Raw genomic sequence first — 25800 nt, 5'->3', positions numbered from 1 at the left:
CCAGAGATGGGTTCTTTTTGTGGCCTCCTAGGACCCCCGTTTCTCCCATCCCACACTGCCCGAGAGGAAGGGAGAATGTGGCCGGCACGGCGGTTTTCCTTTTCCTGCCCCCCATCCCCAACCTCCCGCGGAAGAGGCTCTTTGCAGGCTCGATGGGGCTGCCTGGTGACCCCAGGGCCCTATGTATATGGCCGTCGCTCGGTGAGCTGAGCCCATTTTGTGGCCGAGAATGACTTTGTCTGAATGCGCTCCTGCCTCAGGACGGGACAAACATGCGACTCCCGGGACTCGGCCCCACCTCAGGGGGCACCTGGGTCTGAGCTGGTTGGCTGGGATCCAGAGGCCAGGCTCTTCTCGCTTAGCTGGGGATCCCTTCCCTGACTCGTCGGCCTCCCCGGGCGAGTGGAGTTTGACTGTGGCTCACAGGCGGGCCTTGGGGTCCTGACCTGCCTGGAAAGGACCGGAGCATCACTCCCCCTGGAGCAGAGGCCCCCTGTGGGCGGGTGACCCTGGGTTCAGTACCCAAACCGAGGCACATTGGAGAGGATAATTATGCTGCGACAGTGAGCATCACCCAGGAAGTGAACTGGGTCATTTTCCCCCCGCCTGGTGCTGATCCTTAGGGGGCCCTGGAGAGCAGACAGGAGCCTCCAGTGGGGTCTCCAGCTGGGGAGCCTGGAGAAGCCTCTGAAGGGCAGAGGTCACTGGCTGTTTTAGAGGGGTGTCATGACTTGTTCAAGGTCGCAGAGTCAGTGGCCTGGGGGGACAATGGGCAAATCTCTCACCTGCTGAGCCTCAGTTTTCACATCTGTAAGATGGGTACAGTGTTCTTACAGGGCTAATGTGGTGATGAGAGATGCTCGGTGCTCAGAGCCTCCAGCACGGAGCTCAGCACACAGTGTCCTCTGTCAACGCACTGTCAGCATGGAGGAGGCGGTGGACATGGGCCTTGAAGGACGAGTCCGGTTTTCACGGGTGGAGATGGGCAGGAGCAGCATTCCAGGAGAGGGGATGGTAGGGGCCACTGCTGGTGCCGGGATCATGGAGGACAACTTGAGAGAGTCTGGGATCATGGGGCGGTGGGAGATAAGTCAGGGAACAGGTGGCTCCGGGGGCTGAGCTGTGTTCTGTTGGCTGTGGGGAGCCGTGGGAGGTTATTGAGCAGGGGAGGGACCTGAGCAGAGGGTACTGCATGTGCTGTGCTCAAGGCCCCCCTCCCTGATCCTGCCACCTTGCCAGCATGAGAGCCTGTCCTGGGGGCTCCGTCCTCCTGACTGTCCCTTGCTGTGAGCTTGCCGGGTCAAATGGAGAACTTCTCAGACACCTGGCACTTTAGAGGCCACCTCAGATTAGACACGGGGCTGGGGGGCCAGGGGCCTGCCCCAAGTTGCCCAGCAGGACAGGCCTCCCTGGGACTGTAGGACTAGCCTCCCAGTGGCCAGCTCCTGCTCAGGGTCCCAGGGGGCCTCCAGACATGAGTGTCAGGGTGCTTTTCTGTAGCTGGGTGCCCCCATCCCCCGAGACCTGGCCATCAGTTCAGTGTCCAAGGACTCCCTGAGCCCCCAGAACCGTGTGGTGAGCTCCTGCTGTGTGCCCGGCTCAGTGTCCAGCCCCCCTGCACTGTCTCCTCTGACCCCCACGACATCACTGAGAGCAGGGCACAGCTGTGACCGCCCTGCACAGATGAGCTGTCCAGAGCCCTTGGCCTGGAGCCGGCACAGTTGGCCGTCCCATCACCCTCACTGGCTGGACCTTAACCAGCCTCTTGGAGAAACCACGGTGGTCCCTCTTCCTGATACTGTGGGGTCATCGCGTCTGGCTGTGGGGTCCCTGCGTGAAGCAGGAATCTAAGACTCTACTCCATTTGGCTCAGCCTGATCTGTGCCCTTGATCACTGGGGCCGGGGACAGCTGGAGCAGTCTCTTCCCTGGGTGACCAGCTAGGCCCCGGGACGCCTGCAGGAGAGTTAGGAGAGATGCCCACATGGGGCTCAGTGAGGACGACCTTGGTGGAATTCGGAGCAGGCAGGGCCAGTTTCCGGAATTAAGTGCAGAAGGTAATAAACTCTTCTCAATGCAGAGAGAGCTCAGAGCTGCTGGGTCATGCCCGCAGAGAGCAAAGTGGCCTCTTCTCAGAGGAGCAGGTGGGTGGAACCCAGCTGGAGTGGGGGACCCCAGGATGGGAGGCTGTAGGGGCTGGGCTGCAGTGGGCGGGGCTTCAGTGGCTTAGGCTGTGGTGGGGGGAGCCTGTGGTGAACAGAGCTGCAGTGCGCGGGGCTTCAGTGAGTGGAGCCAGGGCCGGTGGAGCTATGGGTGAGTGCAGCCTGCGGTGGGCAAGGCTTGGGTGGGGGGGGGGTTGGAGCTGTGGGGGGGCAGGGACATCAATGGGTGGAGCCTGTGCTGGGCGGGGCTGTGCTGGGCGGAGCCGCAGTGGGTAGGGCTTCAGTGGGTGGAGCTGCAGCAGGTGGTGTCAGGAGGCTGGAAATGGGCTGCAGCCACCTGGAGAGCCAAGGTGGGTGAGCAGGAGGGAGACAGACCTGGGGCTGAATCCTGGCTCTGCCCTTCCTGGCTGTGTGGCTCTGGGCTGGTTATTTTACCTCTCTGAGCTCAGTTTCTAACTGCCAAATGGGCCTAAGAGTATCTCCTGGGGTGGCTGTGAAGATTCCAGCAAGGTCATGCCAGACTTCGGGCATTTCCTCTGGACCAAAACAGCAAGCACCTCCCCGTGGGGCTTTTGGCCTTGAAGGAGGTGATGCAACTGTCTCTGGAGAGGTCTGGAGCGAGCTGCCAGCAGGCCACGTGCAGAGGTGGGAGGAAGGCCATGTACGGACATGGGGAAAGGATTCTGGGGTCGTAGTTATGGTGGCATTCAGGTTTTCTGTGGCTGTGTAACAAACCACCCCAAACCTTAATGGCATCAGACAATGGTTTGGTTACACTCATGGTCCTGAGGGTCAGAAGCTCAGAACGGGCCTGGCAGGGATGTTTGTCTCTTCCCCACAGTGTCTGAGGTTTCATCTGGGAAGACTAGCAGGCTGGGGTGACTTGAGAGCCGGGGACTGGAGTCTCTGGAGGTGTCTTTGCTCACACATCTGGAGGTCGCTGCTGGCTGTCAGCCCGCATGGCTCCGCGTGCCCTCTGCATGTGGTCGCTCCGTCTGGGGTAGCTGGACTTCCTCATAGCGTGGCCGCTGGGCCCCGAGAATGAGCATCCTACGAAGAAGGCAGAAGGTGGTGGCATTACGATCTAGCTTGGATGGCACTTGGTGTCATTTCCGTGTTCTGTTGGCTGAGGCCGTTGCAAAGGCCCACCCAGGTTCAAGGGGAGGGGTCTCAGACCCCACCGCCTGGTGGGAGAGGTGTCAGTGTGGTATTGGAGAAGAGCATGTGGGATGGGGCTGTCGTGTAGCCGTCTTTGAAAATACAGTCTGCCACAGGGGTGGTTCAGAGGCCCCCAAGGAGCTCGGAGGGGATAAGAGAAAGACTTCCAGAAGGAGCGGGAGACACATCCTGAGGTGCTGGAATGTGTAGGTGTGGTTGGTGCATGCTGTGGGGAGGGGGAGACAGACACCTGTACGGAAAGGTTGTGCTCCAGGGTGATACAGTTGACTCAGCCCATTCACCGAGCGCCTGCTGGGTACCAGGCACAGGCCCGGGAGCTGGGCCTCCCTGGGCAGCATGGAGCTGCAGGCATGGGGCCTACACCTCCTTCAGAGGGGACAGACGTCAGAAGGACGTTCAATGCGGCAGGAGTGTCGGCTCACTCACCTGACACCTGTTCACTGCCGCCCCTGGGCCAGCCCTGGGCAGGGCGCAGAGGACACCGGTGGCTCAGCGCCCAGGAGCGCAGGGTCTGGGGCTGACAGGGTGCTGAGAGGTGCATAGAAGTTGGCTGGTTTTGGAATATGAGGCCTTTGCACATACTCGGTTCTGTCTGCAAACATTTGTGCTCAAGCCCTGAGTTCAGTTCTTAGAACCCCGAGACAGGGCAGAGCCGGTCGCTGACCTGGGGAGCCGCAGTCCGCCGTGGGGCAGGTCAAGGGCTCGGATGAGCACATGCGGCTCTCTGGAAGAGACCAGAACCCACGCTTGTGGGAATCGGAAGAGGGCCGGGTCGCTTCGGGGTGGCAAGGGAGCAGCTTCACATGGAGGTGGCACCCCAGCAGGATCATGTGATTATTCAAACAGGGGTGGGGGCAGATCCCCGGAGGAATGTCCCTGTGCCCAGAGCCCGGGCGTCCGGTGCCATGATCTTCCTGCAGGGGGCGTTTCCATGTGTGTCCCCGTCTTTGCACCCTCGAGTGCCAGCTCCATGGGGCAGGGACCGTGTCTGCTTTGCCCCGGGCCCTGTGTCAGCCCGAGCTTGGCGGCGAGTGGGCACCCACTGCATCTTCACCTGGTGGAGTACCAGATGAACCACAGAAGAGTCAGACGGGATGGCCTCTCTGGCCGTGGGGGGCAGCCCGAGGCCCACGGAGCCCACTCGCTGGGCCCAGGCTGCGATGGCCTTGGCGGCAGTGGGTGGGTTCCAGAGATCAGCTTCCCGGTTCACGACTATAATTAGCAGCCAGCCCTTAAGTAGGTTAGGGAGGGAGAGCTCGCGTGCCACTTGGCGTGATTTTCCAGCACGTAATGCTGGGGAGGGCAGCGGCAGAGGCCTGGACCTGTTCCCGAACCGAGACATGACCTATAAGGAGAGGGTTCTGAGGGCGGGGAGACAGACCCTCCAAGGCGGGCAGGGGGTGACAGAGGGCAGTCTGGCAGGATGTGTGAAAATTCAGAGCATACATGCATTTGTGCCAGTAACTGTGCTTAGAGAACCAGCCTACAGAAATGCCCATGCTAGAGGATGCTTATGGACACGTGGCATGTGAGAGCCGTCTCCCAGCCAAGCCTGGGTCTCCCCCACGACCAGGCCCTAGGGAGACACACTCCTCAGACCTGGCCCCTGGCCCTGGGGGGCTTCCAGGCCAGGGGAGGCACACAGGCCAGTGGACAAAGGCCACCCAGCATGGTCAGTGCTGTGATGGAGAGGAGCACAGTCACGTATACTTGCTGCTGTCCACCTTGTGTCACCTCCTCCTAGAAGCCCTCCCTGACTGCACACAGGTTCATCTCCTTTCTGTGCGTGCCCACAGCCCTGTGTGTCCCTCCGTAGTCCTCTGCTCATTGTCACGGTTAGAAGGAAAGCCTGAGAGGGAGGGCGAGAGCTGTGCATCCCGGGACCCGCTCTGGGTGTATCGGAATCTCAGGAGTGGATGTGCACGCATGGTCTTATAAAGCTTGTTCAGTGTCCGCACGTAGTCATAAAATTTGGAAACCCCAAGCCAGTTGCCTTCATAACACACACAGCAGAGCAGAGAGCTCTACACATCGTCACAGCTGCGGCATGGGCTCTAGTCAGCACCCCGAGTACACAGCGGGCTCCTGACATCAGGGGGGTTTACCTCCAGGACAACCCTGGAAAACAAGCTGACTGTGCGTCTCTGGCCAGGCCAGGACGCCTGCTGGGGTCCCGCGTCGGGGGCCCTGGAGGAGGGACACACTAAGTGCAGAGCCGTGGAGAAGGGGCGGAGACAGACAGTTGAAACATCCCCAAGGATCGTGGAAGGCGAGAGGTGAGTCGCCGGAACGAGCGAGGCGTCTGGCCCTCCCTGTGCTCCCTTGGCCCGGCGTGTCCCCTCTCCCGCCGTCTGCCACACTGGTGTGGTGGCCAGTGTGCACAGCCACCTCCCCCGATGCCCACAGCCTCCTGTTCCTCTGTTTGTTGAGCGAGTGAGCACATGATAGGGGACCTGCGCACCAGCAGCTGGCTGAGGGGACGGTGGGGCATCAGACAGCTGAGCTGGGACCCTCGGTGAGGCCCTTCCCTAGGCGTGTGGCTTTGGGAAAGTCCTCTGCCATCTCCCAGCCTCAGTGTCCTCTTCCATAAAGCAGGGTGATAGACTGTTCCTGTGGGGCACGGTGTGGACCAAATGAGAGAATGCACGGGCTGGGACTCGGTCTGTCAGGCCTGGGAATGGGGCGCATAGTAGGTCCTCAAACATTTGTTGGGTGGGTGAATGAATGAATGAGCCAGCAAACAGCAACAGGAAGAGTAGCTTTGCTGTTTTCGCAGTTGGAGTCGAGTGGCCTTCGGCCGAGCTGCAGGCCGGAGTCGTGGTGACTTGCGTGGTGTCCAGCGGCCTAGGGCGCCGTGAAGGATCTGGGCAGATGCTCCACAGCTGGAGGAGGCAGGGCTGCAGTGTCACCTGCACGAATTGGGATCACGTGGAAGGGAAAGGAGACAGTGCAGAGCCTGTGTTCCAGGTGGCCTCACAGCTGGCTTCCAGGTTTGATGACTGGAGGAAGCGTGGCACATTTGCTCCTGGTGTCTGGAATGAAGTCAGCTCGGTGAATGTCTGTGAACAGAGTGGGGAGTCGCCCCGGTCAGGTCTGGGCCAAGGAGTGGAGAGCAGTGTTGGGTGGTAAGTTGGCCGGAGGCGTGCTGCCCGGCTCTGCGGGCACAGGACGCCCGAGATCCGAGTGATCAGTGTGAGGATGCCATCACCCCGGTTCTGGGGCTCCGCCAGCTGAAACAGCGGAGCCGAGGGCTTGGCCTTGACAGTGGCCATGGCATTTGTGGGGTTCAGCCACCGTGCCTGCTCCCCAAGCCAAGGGCCAGCGAGGCCTGGTGCTGGCTCTGGGTTGGTCCCGCTCAGAGCACCAGGACTGGGCAAGGCGCTTGGCGCAGAGGTCAGTGTTGGGGAGCCCCCAGCTACCTGGATGGCCATCGGACCATCTGTGGGGGCAGCTGCTGTTCCACCCCTAACCCCAATCATAGTGCCCACCTCCTGCGCCCCAACAATGCAGCCGGCGCCCAGCTGGGTCACCGCCTCACACGTGCTCTCTCTTCTGCTCCACACAAGGGTCCCATGTTTGGGAAGACTTGTCCCCATTTTATCGAGGAGAAAGCTGGGGCCCCAAGAGGTTGTGTGACCTGCCCGGGGGACACAGCCAGGGAGAGTGTAGCAGGGATTGGTACAGGACTGTCTCCCTGCGGGCTTGCCGCCCTGCCACATGTTGAGGTGGGCCGAAGCTCGCAGGCAAAGTCAGGACATCCGCTGATGAGGCTGATGTGTGAACAAAGGTGTGGCCCTTGGGGAACCCCAGACCCCCGTCCCCACAGCCTCCACCCCCATCCCCAGCCTGAGTGGCAGGTCCGCCTCTGAGACTGGAGAGGACTAAGCTGTTGTTCACGACACTCTCAGCTGTTGGGCCAGGGTCTTGCTCTGCTTCTGCAGATTCTAAAAAGTGCCTCATGAGACCCAGCTCCAATTCACAGATGTGCAAACTGAGGCTCTTCCATGTTCAGTATGCCATCCGAGGTCACACAGCTGCCCCTGCACCCCTGCCGTGGGTGCAAACCTGGCCTTGCTGGCTGCTGTCCCGCTCCTCCGGCCGTTCCTGGGGACGCAGCAGGATTGTGCCTGAGGGGATGTAGGAGAGGGATGGCAGTCAGCGGGTCCTCCTCAGCCCTGAGCCGCGCCCGCCATGCTGAGCCTGAGCGTTATGTGTCCACGTTACTGCAATGACCCTTTCTATTCCCGGCGGGCCCCCCATGCTGGGCTTCCATTAGCACAGGGGATTAAATAATCACAGCCCTTGTGTGATTGATCCTTACCGCTCCATTTCGTGTTTTCTGTTATTATCACAGTCAGAGACTTGTTAAACCAAACCTTAGAGCCGCTCTTGGCGCTGGGGAAAACGAACCTGCCGCATTTGCTGTTAGGTCTCGGGGCGTGGCCGTTCTCTCCCTTTCTCTGTTTCTCTCTCTCTTTTAAAGTTTTTATCAGACTTTATTTCTTAGAGCAGTTTTCAGTTTACAGAACAATTGAACAGAAAGCAGAGAGTGAGAGTTCCCACATACGTGCCACCCACACTCCCAGCTTCCCCTGTGAACCTCCTGCATTGGCGTGGCACAATTCTTATAACTGAGGAACCGATTTTGATATATTCTTATGAACTGACGTCCATGGTTGACACCAGGGCCCACTCTTGGTGTCGTAAGTCCTGTGGGTTTGCACAGATGCATGATGACACGCGTCCACTGTGACAGTACCGTATTTTCATATCATATCGTAGAGTATTTCACTGGCCTAAACGTCCCCTGTGCTCCACCTGTTCACCCCCTTCCCCCCGGCCCCTGGCAACCCCGGATCCTTTTACTGTCGCATAGTTTTGCGTTTTCCAGAATGTCATGTAGACGTTTCAGATGGGCTTCTGACACCTAGTAATATGCGTGTGAGTTTCCTTCATGCCTTTTCTTTCATGTCTGGCTTGAGAGCTCATTTCTTGATAGTTCTTTTCTTTATGTGACATCGGAGCAGCAGACACAAGTCCTGGTGCGAACGGCCCCATCCCTGTCTTGGGGCCGCCTGGAGAAAATCTGGGGCGTTGCCCAGTGCGGCCCCGCTCCCCTGCTCCCCTCATCTGGGTCTGCTCGCTCAGCAGCGGCAGCAGCGACCACAGCGGGAGGTGCGAGGAAAGAGTCCGGATGGGGGCGCAAAAAGGTCCACGCCACAAATCCACAAGATTCACAGACATGAGGCCAGGGCCAAGCGGGCAGACGCGGGCGGCAGGGACCACCTGTGCGTTGGTACCCGCGCAGCAGGCTGGCGTCCTTGGTCACAGTGCAGTGTCTGCTTCCTGCCACCAGAGGGCAGCACCCCCTCCCACCTGCCACCGCCCAGAGGCCCCGAGGCTTTTGAGGATGCTCCAGGTGGGAGGGCTTGGGTGCTCCCAGCAAAAATGATATCTTAAAGTAGCTTTTGCCCCAAACCAAATCTATCTCCAGTAACCGGGAAACTGGTGATGTCAGGCTGTGTGTTCTTGAAACTGACAATAGCTATTCTGTATTGAGGACTTACGGTTTGCTGGGCCCCAGGCTGCTTGCTAGGCAAACATTTCTGCCCATCCTCCTAGCATCCCCCGGGGACAGGTGATGTGAGCAGAGGGCGGATGGACGGACAGACAGACGGAAGGCTGGGAGTTCCCGGGACTCACCTGAGATCACAGCACGTAGGAGAGGAGGCTGGAGCAGCACGGGGCCGTCTGCCCCCACAGCCCAGGCAGCCCCCAGGACTCTGACATGGATCCCCAGCGTGCTTGGTTTGATGTTTCCCTCATCCGGGATTTGAGCCAGATTCCAGTAGTATACAAACGTGCCTTGTCTGCTTGTGGAGAGATGATGGCGTATTGTTCTCTGTATGCCTAACAGATGAGAAGATGAGAAGATCGCAGAGTGGAAGGTCTACGCCCCCAGCCCCTGCAATCTCAGTTTAGCCTCAGACGTGGACCAGGGTGACTCAGGAGCCCGTCAGCCCCACGTCAGCCCCAGGCATCCCCAGGCCTGTGCGTGGGTTTCAAACCTCGACTCCAGCGGCTTGTTCCGCCTGAGGAGTCTTAACTTCAAGCCCAGGGGAACCTCACTCTCTGCCTCCTCCTGGTAACTTTATTAAATAATAGATGAAGCAGTTTCTGCAATTATTCTCTAGGGAAAAGGAGCGAAGGCCAACCTGCTGTTGACATTTAACCAGAGCAGGAAATGTCACCGTGGCTCCCAGGACAACAGACTAACTCATGGAGCCCTCGTGGCCTCTGCGCCGTCCAGCCTGCTGTTTGGTTTCCTGACTCCTCTGGAAACGTGAGGCAGGCAATGACGGGGGCCTGGGGTGACCAGGGCAACACCCGGTTATTTTTCGTGCCGCTCGGCTTCTCTCCTGTTCCTGCGTCTCCAGGCAGTGTGGCTTCTTGTCCCCAGACAGCAGACACCCCGCTGCCCTTGGGGTGTGCGGAGCCCTCCTCCCCAGAAGGCCTACTGTCCCCAGCAGGAGCCAGGCCCCCCTCTGTGCTGCCCACGGTCGACTCCCATGGTGGGCAGGCACCGCAGAGGAGGAGAGGGGCTCCACTCCGGCAGATTGGGGGCTGGGGAGGACGGGAGGCAGGTCGGAAACTGGATGGAGAAATGCCCTCCTCTGCCTGACGTCCACCTCCTCGATTTTTACAACAGAGATGAGGCCCGATGCTTGGTCAACGCTAGTATGAGGCAGTTGTGTAAATATGTGTGTGTGTGCCTGCGTGTGTATTTAACCATCGCCCCGACTCGTCCCTCCGTGGGTTTCCAGCGCCTCAAACGTCCTGGGTCGTGGCTGGCTTAAAAGGGGACAGAGACAATTTCAGGTCAGTGTCCCCAGGATGCAGAGGGAGTTTGAAGCCACGTCACAGGAGGGCTGTGCTTGCAGAAGAGATGGCTCTGGGTCTCCTGGCTGCAGAAGGGCTGTGAGCTCACCAGGGGAACCTGGTTCCCGAGGCCCTGGAGGGCTGAGCTCGTTCCAGGTCGAGGCAGCAGAGGAATCTGCCGCTCTGCGGGGTGGGGGGTGTGACCACTCCATCGGAGCTGGTGTGCAGACAGCGACGAGGGCCAGGCCCCGCTCATTGGGTGGGGCTGCTGTGGACAGATTGGGAGATAAGCCACATAGAGATGATCGAGTGATGCAAGGGGTTGGCCAGATGGCCTCTCACATCATCCATGGGTCACCAAGGAAGAAGACGAGTCTGTCCCCTGACGTCCTATGGGACCTGTGCTGGGGTGGGTGGGCCGGAGTCCTGGTGTTGTTGCTGCTTTGCTCCCCTGTTCCTGGTGCATCCCACGCCGTAACCGGCCCCTTTCTCCCCACAGTGTCGGAGCCCCAGGCTGCGCACAGCCCCGTGGAGAAGCCGCCCGGCACGGCAATTCTGTGCCACACCTGCGGGAACGTGTGCAAGGGGGAGGTGCTGCGCGTCCAGAACAAGCACTTCCACATCAAGTGCTTCGTCTGCAAAGGTGAGCACCTCTGACCCCTGCCCCGCTTGCCGCGGCCACAGGGATGGCCCTGCAGCGTGGCCTCCAGACCAGGCCTCCCCGCTGTGACTCTGGGCCCCAGGGCGTCTCTGGGAATCCTGTTAGATCTGGGATGCTGGAAGATCCTCAGAGTCCAGAATCTGCGTGCAACACTGGTCTTCTCAGTGTGGCCTGCCTCCCTGGTGGGCATGATGAGGAATCGGCCCGAGTCGGGAGGGTCAGAGGATGAGGTCCAGGTGTCAAGGACTGTCCTCATACGGCTGCTGCAGCGTCCGAGGACGCAGAGCCAGTGGCCAGGGCACAGTGGCCGCCTGGGCCCCGTAGCCAGAAGGTAAATGGTCATTGTTGACGGCGTGACCTCGGCAGTGCAGGTGCACAGGACCTACGCTGGGCCACACACCCTCGGGAGCCCCGCCCAGAGCAGGACTTTACCATTCACTCCACGTGCAGATGCTTTGATCTTTCTCTGATTGTTGGAAATAACAGGAATAATATACTAAATTTAATACCGAAAAGATGAGAAGAAACTAAAACAGAGCAGTCCTGGGGAACCCTCTGTGGGGGAGGGGCTTGGCTGCGAGCGCCCCCCCTGCCCTCTCCTCCTTCCTACTCTGGAGTTAACACCTGCTCCAGGTGCACAAATGGGGTGACATGCACTTGCATCTCGTTTCCTAAAAGTATATGAAAAATAGCATTTTGGGGAAGGAATGAGCAAGTCAAACCAATCTGACACAGTATCCACACCCAAAAGGTTTGCAGTTTTACAGAAATTATATTAAGGGTACTAGACACACCGCCCCACACACACGGCGGGCGGGTCCTCACCACCTGCCTTCCTGGCGGCTTGATGTGACGTCCTCTGGCCGTTCAGAGATGCGCGCGGCCTTAGCCATGAGGACCTTCCTGAGCTCAAGGAGCAGTGAGGGTTTGCTTGTTTATGGGCAAAGCTGGGAAATATGCCGCACGTAGGTGGTTGGGGGACATGATTTTTGCCGACATTGGGTGGCCCTGTCAAGTTACTGCAGCTGCATTCACCGGCTCCACTCAGGGACTCGGTGGCCCTACTGTGCGCCGGGCCCGGGCAGAGGGCTCTGGGGAGCACTAAAGCGTAAGAAGGCTTAGCTTTGGCTGGTGAGGAGATAAATATACCAGCCAAGGTGTGCAACACAACTTGAAAGTTCGCTTTTAGTGGTAAAACCCAGGGCCAGGGGGGCGCAGGAAGGGCTTGGAAGCTTCCGGAGATGGCTTCGCAGAGGAGGTGGGGTTCAGGCTCTAACTTGGAAATGGGAGGGCTCCAGCAGTCAGAGGGGGTGCCAGGCCGTCACAGGGGTAGGGGCAGCGAGCATGCGGGACAGGGCGTGCGGCAGCCTGCACAGGGGCTCGCTGGTGTGACTGGGCCGGACCCCCGCCCGAGCCGGCAGCGCAGTGAGGGACGGATGACTGTCCACTCGAGGGGGCAGCTGCGGCCTGAGACGTAGGAGCCTGTCCGGGGCTTGATCCCAGGCCTGCACGTGGCCCCTGCATGAGGGCCTTCTGTGGAGGCGCCTCCACGGGGGAGACGGGGGGTGAGCGAGGCAGCAGTTCAGCCCCCGTCCCCAGAGGGCTCTGCCTGCAGCTGCGTCGGGGCCTCAGGCTCCATGTGAAGACGGCGCTGAGTCCTGCTGTTTGAAAAGAAAACTTGAGAACCACCGGCCCAGACTCTTCAGCTGCAGGAGGAGAGCACCCCAGAAATGGCCCTGATGCGTCCTGGCCCTGGAGGAGGTCTGAGTGCAACGGGGGAGACACGGGGGGCCGGGCAGGGGGCCGACGATGTAGGGAAGACCATGAGTGCTGCCAGCGCTGCCCAACGTGGGGACCCCAGGGGGGCTGCGCCATTGCTGGCAGGGGCAGGGGGGCCCTGGGACCCTCCGTCTGAGGCTAACCCTGCCCCTGCCCCTCAGAGGTGCTGCGGCTCCGTCCATGGGCCTGGGGGCAATCAGGGACGTCCCTAGGGGTCACTTGATACCCCCAGATTCGCCTGGATCCAGAGGTCCCCCTCACGTCCGCAGCCTGGCTTGACCCCTGTGAGTTCTCCCCCTGACTCCGTCCTCCGGGGTACTTCATTACTACTACCTGGCAAAGGCTGCCAGAGTCCTTGCCAGGGGGACACGGGGCACCCCCAGGACGGCTGCTTGACATGAAGCAAGGGGTGCGCCCCAGGGCACAGCCTGGGAGGGTCTGGAAAAGATGAAGCAGCGCGGGTCGTGGAGTGGGAATGGAGAGCCCCTGCGTTTCTGTAAACCAGAGCACATCCCCTGCCTTTGCCACGACCCCACACCCGCCGCCAGGCTCCAGGTGGAGGCAGTGCGTTAGCACCCGCAAAATCTCTCCTATGGAGGAGGCGACAGCTGCCCCATCAGTGCCCCCTTGGCCGGTGCCCCCCGCCCTGGTCAGTGCCCCCCTGTGGTCAGTGCCCCCCTGGTCAGTGTCCCCGCCCCCGAAGCTTCCCCTCCCTTCCTCTGAGCCTGCCGGCCTCGGCCTGGGGTTTGTCTGTCTGTTTTCTCTGCTCTCCGTGAAGATGCGTTTGCTACGTTTCTGCAAAGCAGAGCCCACCCGATTGCTCTTTTTAGAAGCTCGTTTTAGGCGACGGGGGGCACACGGCATGAAGGCCTGTGGGTGGGCGCTGACCTTAGGAGGCAGTCAGAGGCATCAGGCCCCTGCGGTGGGCGTCCCCCGTCCCCTGCTGTGACCCTCGGGTTTGGGAGGAGGTGGGAACGGCCCCAGGTCCCTCCTCCCCATGGGGAAGATCGCTTCTGCCTCGAGCTGCAGCCCCCTGAGCAGACGTGGGGACAGTGCAGCCCCCTCCTCACGGGCCTGCGGGGGCTGAGATGCGCCAGCACGGACGGGCACCTGGGACTCCCTCTCTCTGCACATGCTGCTGCCCGGGGAGGGTTGCTACAGGAGTGGCGGTGGTGATGGAGCCTGTGGGCATTCGGGCCCAGTTCCAAGACCCCGCCAACCCACCCCCAGCCAGTGACAGGGTCTCACGCAGCCCGGGTAGGCAGCATCTTGCTTCACCTGCTGGAGAAGGACGTGGGGCAGCTGAGAGTTCCTGCGGCCTTAAGGAAGCTGCGTTTATTCAGGCATGCTGATTGATCTTTTATCCAGGCTCTCATGGAAATGCGGAGTCGATGAGTCATTGAGGGGCTTTGGGAGAATCAAAAAGAACACCCACCTCATCGTGCCTTAAACAATGCGGATGTTCATCATCTTGACACGAAGCCTGGAGGTAGCGCCCTCCCCCCCAGCGCTGGTTCATTCAACAGCTCAACAAGATCATCAGAGATGGGAGTTCTTGCTCAGCTTCCCCACCCTCCACTGTCTCCTCTCCCCCTCTCATCCTGTGCACGTCGGCAGTGCCTTTCCTCATGGTCTCAAGATGGCTGCTGTAGCTCCAAGCATCACATCCTCACAGGGTGGCCCTCAGCCCCGGGGAAGGGGTTCGGGGAGATGTGCACGGGTGAAGGAACCCTCTCCTCATGTGATCAGGGAGGAGAGCCCTTTCCCTGAGGTCCCCACAGACTTCTCAGAGGATTCATTGGCCGGACCTGGGTCATACGTCCGCTCCCACGGGCAGAGGGGAGCGGGAGGATGGTGACTGACTGACACGGGCCGTGTCCGTCCCTGGGTGCATGTTGCCAGTCGAACCACAGCCGGGTCTGTTAGAGCAGAAGACGATTGTGCCGCCGTCTGATTCTGCTCTAAGAGGCCCCAGTGGGTGGGGTTCCTGCCGCCTTGGCACTTGTTGGACATGCCTCAGTTTACCTGGGAAAATCCATGAAGAAATTACCTAATTTCCTCTCCTTCACGGCTGCCCCAGGCTTGGGCTCTGACGCCTGAGGTTCTGCCGCCCCCACTCATGAGCGTCTTAGACACGTTTCTGAGCCTCCGTGTCCGTTCCACAGCTGTGTGCTGGGCACCTGCTGCATGTGGGTCCCATGCCGGCTGCCCCGGATGCGTGCGTGAGCAAGACACCCGTGTCTTCGTGGGGTCGCGTTCTCGTGCGGGGAGACGGAGAGCCAGCGCAGATAGAGTAAATAAGGAAACCTCATCATGTGCTCAAAGTGAGGTGCCAGGCAAGGGGCGAGGGGAGCCGGGGCTTACTGTTTTCATCTGGGAAATCAGAGTGGGCTTCACAGAGGAGGTGACCTTTGAGTGAAGACTTGAGGGAGGTGAGGGAAGAGTGTTGTGGCCAGAGGGAACAGCCTGTCCAATGACACTCCAGCAGAGAGGGTGCCTGGCGGGTTCGGGAACAGCAGGAGGCCGGTGTGACTGGAGCAGAGTGAGCGAGGGGGAGGGGATGAGGCGGCCCTTGTGAGGACCTTGGCTGTGACACCCAGGGACAAAGCCAGAGGAGGGTCCTGGTCCACCTTCTTTTCCATGGACCCCTGGGTGCTGGTGCAGGGGAGCGTGAGAGGAGCTTGGGTTCTGGGTTATCTTGAAATCCAGTGGCCGGAGCTTCGTGCTACAAAATGGGAACACGTGGGAGATACCAAAGCTCAAACTCCAGCACACAGTAGGTCCTCCAGGAAAAGTGAAAGCTTTGGCACTTTGACAAGCAGCTTGAAAGTTGCCTGGGAAAACGAGCCTGGTGCTCCTGACCGAGTTCTGTGCTTCTAGAACGTTCATTTGGGGCTGTGATCTTTGTAGCCCTGCTCGGGGTGCCCTGGGAACACGGGCCGATGCGGAAATGAGGAATGGAGGAGGCCACACCCCGCGTGACCTCGAGAAGGCTGGCGTGTTCTGACCCGCGGCGCAGCCGGCCTGAGCGCATCCCTGATGTGGGAGACAAGGACTCGGAGGGAGGCCGCGCGGTGTGCGGACGGGGAGGAGAGCCGCCGGCCTGCCTGTCGCTTGGTAACGGCGGGTGGGGGCGTCCACGGGACACATCCGCCGGGGACTATAAATAGCCACACCGAGAGCTACTCGGGGGGGACCAGGGGTGACAAGGAGGGGCGCCAAGTGCCTGCGTTCTTGCACCTGCATTTGAGGGTTCCAGGGTGTTTATGGGAAACCCACCGAGGGCTTCATAACCAAAGGGAAGCTGGGACAGGTGTGCCGGCCGGACGAGGGCACCACCTGGCCACGCAGGGCCGCCGGGACCGGGGTCATGGGGCGTGCCGTGGAGAGTCCCGCTGGAAGGACTCTGGTGACCCGGGCCGTTATTCACAGCCGGGAGGCCCAGCGGAGCTAGACTGAGCCCGGGGCTGGGGTGGCCGAGCTGCACCAGCCGGCCGGTGTGAGCCAGGACGCCTGGAGGGCCCTGTCATGGCTGCGCGTTAAAGTTGACCGCCGTGTCCACCGCCGCCGGTGCAGAGACGCCGAGGGAGCACCGGGGAGCATCCCCACCTGCCCGCCCGGGAGCTCCCACCGGGGCTGGGCGGCCGTCCTGCCAACCCTGATCTTTGTCTGGGTCTGTTTTTAATATGCACTCATGTCGTGTGCGTACTGTCATATCCTGACGTGTCCACTTTGAGTGCCTGTGTGCGTCCTTTCCCCGTCGTGTCAGTTCTTCAGCATCTGCCCGATTCCCACAAATGCAAGGCCCCTGGTGAACGTGGCCATGGCTCTGCTGTTGGACCTTTTCATCAGTTCCAGCCTGGCGCTGGGCTCGTCGGTTTCCTACACCTCATCTCATTGATTTCTTGTGCAGCCATGTGAGATCGGTGCAGTTAACCCTATTTCACAGATGAGAACTCCAAGGTTCAGAGAGGTTAAGTGACTTGCCCAAGGTCACACAGCTGGGAAGCCGCAGGAGCGAGGATGCAGACCCAGGCTTCCTGACTCTATAGCCCCGTGTTTCTTTACGACATTCTGTTATAGTGACGCGGCAGCCAACACGGGGCAGCTCACTTTTGTGGCCATTCCTGGCCATTTCCTCGGGCGAGAGGTCCAGAAGAGAGATTGCTGGTCAAAGGGTAGGAGCAGTTTTAACCTTCTTTGGAGTCAGTGCCAAATGGTGTTCCAGGAAGTGTCTTCCCACCACTTCCCAGCGCTCCGTGAGTTTCTCATAAATGACCTTATGACGTCCAGGGAGCGACACACGGGTCGCCCTCGGCTGCCCCCCCCTTTGCTGGCTGGGCTGATTCGAAGGAAGATAGACTCACAGCGATCTACTGCCTGGATTAGCGTTTTAAACTCACTAACGAGTTTGGACCAGTCATTTTTAGCAGGCGCAGGTCAGGGGCTACTGCCTGGCGCTGGCCTCAGTAGCGGGGCCCCCAGGGGGCAGGGGCACAGCCGGCTCACATGGCTGCCTGGCTGGGAGCCGGGCCGTCCCTCTCGGCGCCCCCACGGGGAGACTCAGGTGTCTCGATGGCCCCAGGCCTGTCTTCACGTTTCCCTCCTTCTGGAGCAGTCGGTGCACCACGTCTTTACGACGATTCGGAAGGTTCCGGAAGGTCGGCAAACCCCGGAGTGGGCGTCTGTGAGCACCTGTTGCTCAGGGCGGGATCCTCCTGGGTGGCAGGTCCTGAAAAGACGATAGTCCTCCCCCTCAGCCCAGGAGCCCACCCCTCGCAAGCCGGGCGTCCACGTGGCTGCGCGTGCTGCGGGATCAAACCAAGGGTTTCACTCTCAGGCTCGGTGCTGAGAAAGATCCAGAACAGGGAGCTGCCTCGGGCCTCTCAGGGTGAGTGAAGCTAGCACAGCAGCGGCCGGGACGAGGCAGCTCAACGGGGGGCTCACATCGTGCTCCCCATAGGACACTCTTCTGCGCGGCCCACTTCACCTGTGAAAGAGGCCCTGTGTTCCAGATGAGGGCGCAGAGGACCAGAGCGCTTTCAGTAAGAGCCTGGCTGTGGGTTTTGGGAATAGACGTCGCTGGTCTCACTTTGGCATCTGGATGTGCTCAAAAGGACGAGGTGACAGTGAAATTTCAAGAGGCCAATACTTAGAATTTGCCAGAAACTACATCTTTTGCAATCAGTTAATGTTTTGATGGAAACTTCTAGGTGTCAATTCAGAACCATGAGGGCTGCGTGGTTTTCCACGACGGCTGTGACTCAGGAGGACCCGGCGCTGACCCGGCCGGCGGGGCTGGGGCTGCAGGGGCTTCCTCCAGGCCTTCATGAGGGGGTTCTCATCCCAGGTCGGTGCCCCTTTCTAGAAGCTTCCACAAGAAAGTCTACTCGACTCCAGGCTGAGGGGCCGGAGTGGAGTCTGTGCCTGGAACCTGGGCCCCAAGGGTTCAGCAAGTCACTCCAAGATCTGTGTGTGGTGGGGGGTCCAGTGGGCCCGTCGGGACCCAGGAGGTGGTCACCGGCTGCTGACTCGGCCTTGCCGCCTGTCTCCTCAGCTTGTGGCTGTGACCTGGCCGAGGGCGGCTTCTTCGTGCGGCAGGGCGAGTACATCTGCACACGGGACTACCAGCGGCTGTACGGGACCCGCTGCTTCAGCTGCGACCAGTTCATCGAGGGCGAGGTGGTGTCGGCGCTGGGCAGGACCTACCACCCTGACTGCTTCGTGTGTGCCGTCTGCCGGTGAGTGCAGCCCCGGCCTCTCCCCCTGGGCGACCCCTCCTCCCTGCCTCCCTCCCCTCCATCCATCCTTCCATCCATCCTCCCTTCCGTCCTCCATCCCACTGGGTCGCAGCCGGGGAGAAGGGTCAGGACCGGGCCGTGGGATGGCAGGCGGGCCCTGGGCAGGACGGCAGGCCTGCACCGCTTCCTGCAACACAGGGCCAGGCCCTCTTTCCCGGGCGCGGAGGCCAGCAGGTTCTGGGGCGGCTGGCTCGTGGCCTCCTCTGGCTCCTGGGCAGGGCACCCCTCCCCATCCCCTCCTCGGCCCCTGGTCAGCTCCTCTCCGTGTCCACACCCTCCTCAAGTGTCTTCCTCACGTTGGCGCCCTCGGGGTCCCTGCTTCAGCCCCTCCTTTTCCCCCCACCGCCGCTCTTTGGCTGTCCTGTTGTGCCCCACCTGCTCACCCACCTCTCTCTCCCCGTGTCCCTGATCTGTGGGTGGCATCACCACCCAACCCACCAGGCGCATGAGCCCCAAGCACAGATGTCTTCTAAAGGTCCCGCCCCTCCCAAAATCTGCCCGGCCACTGGCCCCACTCAGGCCTCAAAACTCACCTGCCTGGGGTCCGCTCATGGCCTCCATGCTGGGGTCCCCGCCTCCCCTCTCCCTGTCGCTCCTCCACTTGGCCTCCAAGAGAGAGTCCTGGCTCCTCCGTCTGGCTGAGAGGAGCTTCAGTCTGTTCCAGTTCATCCCTTCATCCATTTGACCAGGCTTTTCTAAGCGCCTGCACGGGCCAGGCCCCAGGCCAGCACTGGCGATTTGGAGATGCCTTAGCCCAGACCCTACAGGGTTCAACGCTAGAGACACGGCGGGACAAGGTGGGCCTCCCCTAGAGCCTCTCCCACCCAGACAGCAGCTCCCGCCTCCCCTCTGCATGGCCCCGCATCCTGTCCCCATGCTCTCCGGGCTCACGGCACCTCTCCAGCGACATGGCCCTGGAGCTGCCGGATGCGAGCACCGTGCCGGTGGGGGCTGAGTCGGGTTCCCCTCTGGTCCCCGGCACCTGGCGCAGAGCAGCTGTGCCGCGAGCGGTCACCTGAGATGGGCTGAGATCAGAGCCCCGCAGCAGGGCCACACCGGCTCCTCCTCTGCCTGCATCTCCAGGGGCACCGCAGGGAGGCGGGCAGGCAGCCTTCCCACGTGGGCATCCTCCCTGCCCCCACACACATAGCTCCCAGCGAGAATGTTCCATTCATTTCTAGAAAACAGACGATAAAAACCCCAGAGTTTGTGTTCCGCTCTGCTCTGTCTCACCACACCCAGTTCCAAGGGGACTTTTTGAGTGTTGTTCCCAAAGTTGTTGTCTGTAGTTATGGCCCATGTGCTAGACAGACACAGAGCTGTTGTCAGGGGGGAGAAGAACAATGACAGGGAACGCTTCTAACGAAAGGGTCACCGGTGTCACTGCAGTGTGCATAGGCCCGGGTTGCCCAAGGGCCATCGGAATGTCTGATCTCTGTGTGCGTAGCTTAGAGACGAGTTCTGGCCTAATCACAGGGGCTGGAAAGATTACCTTTGGGTGATGTGCTATTTTAGAAATAACAGCGGACAGCTCTGGCATGCTGCGGCAACTGGCCTGGACTCATCCACCTGCTATAAACAAGAAGAAAACAGGACAAAACATCCCAAACAACTGTCTCCCATCACTGGGGCCTGGGCAGCTCGGGACTGAGGGAAGGAAGACAAGTGAAGAGAGCCCTGTGGCTGCCCAGCTTCCGCCTGGAGGCAGCTTCTGGACCCACAGTCCAAGGAGGGGAGCCAAGCAGAGCGTGGCTCAGGTAGGGGACGGTGACAGAGAGACAGAAGCAAGTCCCCGAGGGGAGGGAGCTGTGCAGCACGGGAGCTCCGGGGAGCTGCGCAGGGCCTTTGGCTAAAGGCAGATGCAGAGTGAATATCACAAGGTGGGACAAGGGACGACAGGTTGCTGTGAGCTGAGCCGTCCCCAGGGCCGGGAGGCATCCGAGTTCAGGCCGGCGGGCTCCTTGTTGAAGACCCCGGCAGGCAGCAGGGGCACCAGGAGGGCCAGGCCTTACTAGTGGGGCTGAAATAGCCCTGGAGGGAAGGCTCCCGTGAACCTGCTCTGACGAGGGGCAAGCACAGGGCTCGGAGAGATGGCGTCGCCCTGCAGGTGAGCGCCCTGCCTGCCGGAGTGAAGCAGCGCTCCTCACAGGAAGGTGGGAAAGTCCCGCGGTCAGTGGTCAGCAACTTAAGTCCACAGTGGCCAACATCAATCCCATAGGACTAGTCCTAGGAGGAGGCGGGCAAGTGTGACCCAAGCCGGAGGGAAAATGCACCAACAGCGAGAGACCCCGAAGTGAGAGCAGCGGTGAAGAGGAGTGTCGAGCAGCTGCTGTGACCACGTTTAAGTATCTAAAGGAAAAGGGGAACGTAAGCGGGAGCGTTATGGAAGATAGAAAAAGAAGCCAAGTGGAAATTCTAGAAACCAAAATTACAATTTCTGACATGAAAAATTCCCTGACAGGAATTGGCAGTGGGTTAGGCGTTGCTGGACTGAAAGACGTGACTGTGGAAACCGCGCGAACGAAAGCAAAGAGGAGAGAAGACTGGAGAATATGCAGAGAGGCTCAGGGACCTGCGGATACAGATCTGTCTGTCTGTCTGTCTAGGCTGAGACGGGGAGACCAAGGGGGTGGGAGAAGACTGAAAATATTTGAAGAAATAGTGGCTGAAAAATGTCCAAATTTGATGAAAACTATAAACCCATGGCTCCAAGAATCTCAAGGAACCCCAAGCAGAATAAACACAATGAAAACCTACCAAGCCCATCAGAATCAAGTTTCTGAGGAACAATAATAAGAAAAAAGCAGCAAGAGGAAAAAACCTCATTACGTACAACGGAACAGAAGGGTGATGCCGACTTCTCTCCTGAGGCTGCGCTCACCAGACGCCGAGAGAACGGCACCTGTAAAGAGCTGGAAAAACCCATCCCACAGTTCTACCCCAAAACAAAACTAAACTTTCAAAAGTGAAGGCGAGACTGCTAATGGGTGCGGCGTTTCTTTTTGGGTGGTGAAAAATGTCCTCAAATTGATTGTGAGGATAGATGCACAACTCTGAATAAACTGGAACCATTGAAACGTACACACTGACGATGTATGAATGTTAGAGAGTATGTGGATAGCGTCAATAAGGCTTCACCCAAAAAAACAAAGGCAAAATAAAGACGTTTGTAGACACACGAAAGCTAAAAGAATTTGTTGCCAGCAAATCTGGGCTACAGTAAAGTTAAAAGAAATTTTGCAACCTGAAGAAAAATCATGTCAAAAGACATCAAGATAATGTAAAAGCAAGCCGTCAGCTGGTAGATAAGTTACATCTGATGAAGGAGTAGTATGCAAAATATATAAAGACCTTCTGCAACTCAATAATAAGATGATGAAAAAACCACCCTATTGAAAATGGGCGAAAGAGTTTAACAGATACTCACAGAATATGTATGAATGAGCAATAAACACGTAAGACAGTACTTAACGTCGTAAGTCATCGGGGGAATGCAAATTAAAACCATGATGAGGGGCTGGCCCCGTGGCCAAGTGGTTAAGGTCATGCTTAACTTAAGTTCCTCTTTGGCGGCCCAGGGTTTTGCCGGTTTGGATCCTGGGCACACACCTGGCACCGCTCATCGAGCCGTGCTGAGGCGGCATCCCACATAGCAACCAGAAGGACCTAGAACTAGAGTATACAACATGTACTGGGGGCTTCGGGGAGAAGAAGAAGAAGAAGAAAAAAGATTGGCAACAGATGTTAGCTCGGGTGCCAATTTTTTATTAAAAAACTATGATGAAATACCATAAAATACATCCACTAGAATGCCTAGAACTAAAAGGATGGACGATGTCGGGTGCTGCTGGGGATGTGACACAGAGGGAGCTCGCTGACATTGCTGGTGGCAAAGCAAAGTGGTGCAGGCTTTACAGAAGCCAGTTTGGCACAAACAGCATATGACCCTGCCATTCCACTCCCTGGTGTTCACCCGAGAGAAATGAAAGCACGTGTCCACACGAAGACATGTCTACGGATGTGCTTAGCAGCTGTGTTTGTGGCAGTCCCAAATGTCCTTCAGCAGTGGATGGAACACGTGCTGGCTCGTCCCCGCCATGGGACACTGCTTGGCAATCAAAGGAAGAAAGTATTGCCACGTGCAGCAGTGCGAAGGCCCCTCAGAAACGTGGTGCTGCACAGGACATGCGAGACTGCGCACCCTGTGATTCTGTTCATGTGCACTTCCAGAAAGTCAAAGCTAAATCATGGCGACAGAACGCCATCCTGGTTCCTGGGGCTGGGGTGGTGGTGTGGGGGGTGATTGTAGACGGTCACAGGGGAGTTTTTGCAGTGGACAGAATGTCCCATATCATGACTGTGGTGTTGCTTACATGAATGTGTACATTTGACAAAATGTGCTTCGATAAGGCTGAATTCATAGAATAAGGGCTGCCATTTATTCAGCCCCCACCGGTCCCAGTCAGTATGCTAGAGCTTTCCATGCATTATGTCCCATGGGTGGATGGATGGATGGATGGATGGATGGGCGCATGGATGGATGGACGGATGGATGGACGGACGGATGGACGGATGGATGGAGGGATGTGATGGACGGATGGATGGATGGACAGATGGATGGATGGATGGATGGAGAGATGGATGGAGAGATGGATGGATGGACGGATGGATGGATGGATGGAGAGATGGATGGATAAATAACAGTCTCATGACACGGGTGTTGTTAGTCCCATTTTACAGATGGGAAACAGGAACTCAGAGAGGTTCAGTAACCTGCTCCGGATTACACAGCCAGAGATTCGCTCAGAGCACATCCAGGGATGGTGAGGGACTCCTACTCTGTCCCAAGATCCCCCACTCCCAGGGCAGCTGCTAGACGCTAAGACAGACGGAGGCAGACCACAGCATGACACAGGCGACACAGCCAAGGTGTCAGACAGCTGCGCAGGCTCTGGGGCAGCCGAAGAGCCAGAGTGAGAACTGTCTCAGGAGTCTAGGGAGGTGGGCCAGCTCAGCCTTATGTGTCCTTGGTCCCCAAGAGCAGGCACTGGCTGGGTGGGGACCTGAGGACACACCCGACGAATGAACCTAGGGCCTGAGGACCAGCCCCACAGGGTGGGGGACAACGCAGGGCTTCACAGGGGCGAAGGCACAGCAGGCGGGTGGGCAGGAGAGCTCCTCTGGCTGCAGGGTCCAGACTGGACTGGAGCGGGTGTGACTGGGCAGGCCCCTGGGGAGAAGGCAGGAGAGGGCTGCTGAGCTGGGCCTCCCGGGGACCTTCAGTCCTTCACTTGTTCACTCATTCATTCATTCATCCATGTAATGATCACCTGTTGGGAGCCTGGGGTGAGCCACGTATTGGCCAGCCCCGAAGAAGGCAGAAGGGAGACCAGGATGGCTTAAGCCGGAGGAAGGGGCGTGTCCTGGTCCAGATCAGGCTGCTGCCCATGCAGCGCGGGTTCCCTGGCAGGCCGAGCTGGGGAGGAGGTGGCCCAGTGGCAGCTGGGAGCTCAGTGGTGGCAGGTGGTGGGGACAGATGCGGGCAGGACCCTCAGGCCGGCTTCCAGCTCCTGTGCGCAGACGACCTGGCCCGAGCTCGCCAGACGACAGCCGCCTCCGCCATCTTTCAGTGACCGAGGGAGAGGTCCTTGGGGCTGCCCAGGGGTGAGCCGGCTCCCTGCTGCCCCAAGCCGGCCTCACTCTGAGTGGCCCCAGGGCTACAACCTTCCCTCCCACCAGGGCTGGGCTGGGGGTGCAGCGAGGGAGGCACTCGCTTTGATGCAGGATTTAAGGGGTGCCAACAAACTCAGGAATCAAGGTGAAAGGCATTTTAATGTGATATTTTAAAAAATGAAATTAATGCAAAAAAATTCATGATAAACAAAATGCCGAATTTTTAAATAAGGAAGGGATCCACCCCATGGTACCTTGGTGTCCACAAGCCGTGCTTTTAGCAGCAGGTAAATCATCAAGTTTGGAGCCAAATGGGTCGTAGCTGGACTCTGGTTTAGACATGTACCAGCTGTGTGTCCTTGGAAAAGTTAACTATCCTCTCTGAACCTCAGTTTTCTATAGAGAAAAATGAAGCGAATACCAACTTGGACTAATGTCCTACAGTTGGGAAGTGAGGCAGGTATTTAAGGCGTCTCTCATGGTACCAGGCACCTGTTCCCAGTGTCATTGACCTGATCGGGACAAAGCACCCTGGGCAGTCAGAGGAGGCAGGGTTGTAGGGCGGAGGCCAGTGGTTGTGGACTGCGGGGTTGAGCGCCTCGTGCCAGGCTCCGGGCCGGCCCTCGCTGCTCCCCGCCACAGCCTTAGACACGGTCGTTCTGCCTGCAGGTACAGAAGAGAAACTGAGGCTGAGATGTTGGTGACTAGCCCGAGGTCACACAGCAGACACAGGGCAGCATGTCCCAGGCCCGTGACGCCCGTCCCCATGGGATCCAGGGAGGCGGTGGTGTGGCGTTTGGGGAGGGGGCCCCCAGAGGAGAGCCGGAAGGCGGTAACATGCTCTCTCGTTTCAGGCTGCCCTTCCCCCCTGGGGACCGAGTGACCTTCAACGGGAAGGAATGCGTGTGCCAGAAATGCTCCCTGCCCCCGGTGGTGGCGGGCAGCAGCGCGCCCCTGTCCCAGGGCCTCTGGAGTAAGTGGGCACTGAGGGGGGGGGCCCGCAGCGCCGGGGGAGGGGGCCTGACAGCACTGGAGCCGCTGCAGAAGCGGCCCAAGTCCGTAACTGCATGAGCGTAAGGAGGGAAACAGCACGGAAGCCTCCAGATGCTCGTGGCGCTGGGCCTTTGCACTGGTTGTGCCCCTGCACCGCCCCCGTGGGCTGCTCCTGCTTTTACGTCCAACTCCCACTCCTGCTTTCGGCCCCACTCTGCCTGCCCGCCTCCAGGAAGCCTCCTGCCTCCTCCTGCTCCTCTCCTCCAACACACTCTCAGCTCCCAAATAATTCCAGACCCTCCAGGGGCCCTTTGGGAGAGCCGTTAGGGGAGCATTGAACTCTGGGCTCCTGTGGTCAGGGGCCCTTGGGCAACTGCTCCACCCCCAGGAGCTGGGCCAGGGTGTGTATGCAGTGGGTGCTCAATACATGCTTCTTGGATGTAGAGGCAGGAAATTGTTACCTTGAAAGAACTGGTGCCAGCTGGAGTGTCGCCGGCCTGGGGCTGTAGGGCAGAGTGGAGCATGGTGGGAGCAGGCAGCGCTGGCTTTACCCGGTGGGTGGCTCCTCCAGGGCCAGAGATGGGATGCACAGACGGGAAGGGGAGCCAAGCGCTCCAGGGCTGCTGCTGCCAGGGTCTCGCTGCAGGAGCGGCGTTTTTGGAGCCCACGCGCAC

At 59.2% G+C, this 25800-nt stretch overlaps 1 protein-coding gene and 1 long non-coding RNA gene across 50 annotated transcripts in view; one reads left to right on the top strand and one right to left on the bottom strand.

Annotated features, from left to right (window-relative positions):
• Nucleotides 1-25800, top strand: part of ABLIM2 (actin binding LIM protein family member 2) — a 157041-nt gene that overhangs the window by 37930 nt on the left and 93311 nt on the right. For all 49 annotated transcript variants that reach the window (XR_011437262.1, XR_011437261.1, XM_070262782.1 and 46 more), the window contains exons 2-4: nt 10719-10862; nt 18217-18400; nt 24988-25106. Coding sequence is in view for 47 of the 49 variants with exons in the window: in XM_070262782.1 (XP_070118883.1) it covers nt 10719-10862; nt 18217-18400; nt 24988-25106 (447 nt within the window). In the remaining 2 variants the exon portion in view is untranslated. The remainder of the gene's footprint in view (nt 1-10718; nt 10863-18216; nt 18401-24987; nt 25107-25800) is intronic.
• On the bottom strand, nt 2859-19501 carry LOC138923535 (uncharacterized). Its single transcript, XR_011437264.1, has 3 exons — nt 18994-19501; nt 9044-9250; nt 2859-3211 (listed from the first exon to the last, which is right to left on the bottom strand). It is a non-coding gene; the product is annotated as an uncharacterized lncRNA (long non-coding RNA).

The sequence above is a fragment of the Equus caballus genome, chromosome 3 (assembly GCF_041296265.1).
Source record: "Equus caballus isolate H_3958 breed thoroughbred chromosome 3, TB-T2T, whole genome shotgun sequence".
Classification (NCBI taxonomy): Eukaryota; Metazoa; Chordata; class Mammalia; order Perissodactyla; family Equidae; genus Equus; species Equus caballus.
The sequence above is the reverse complement of the archived record's forward strand: the minus strand, read 5'-3'. Positions and strand labels throughout refer to the sequence as shown.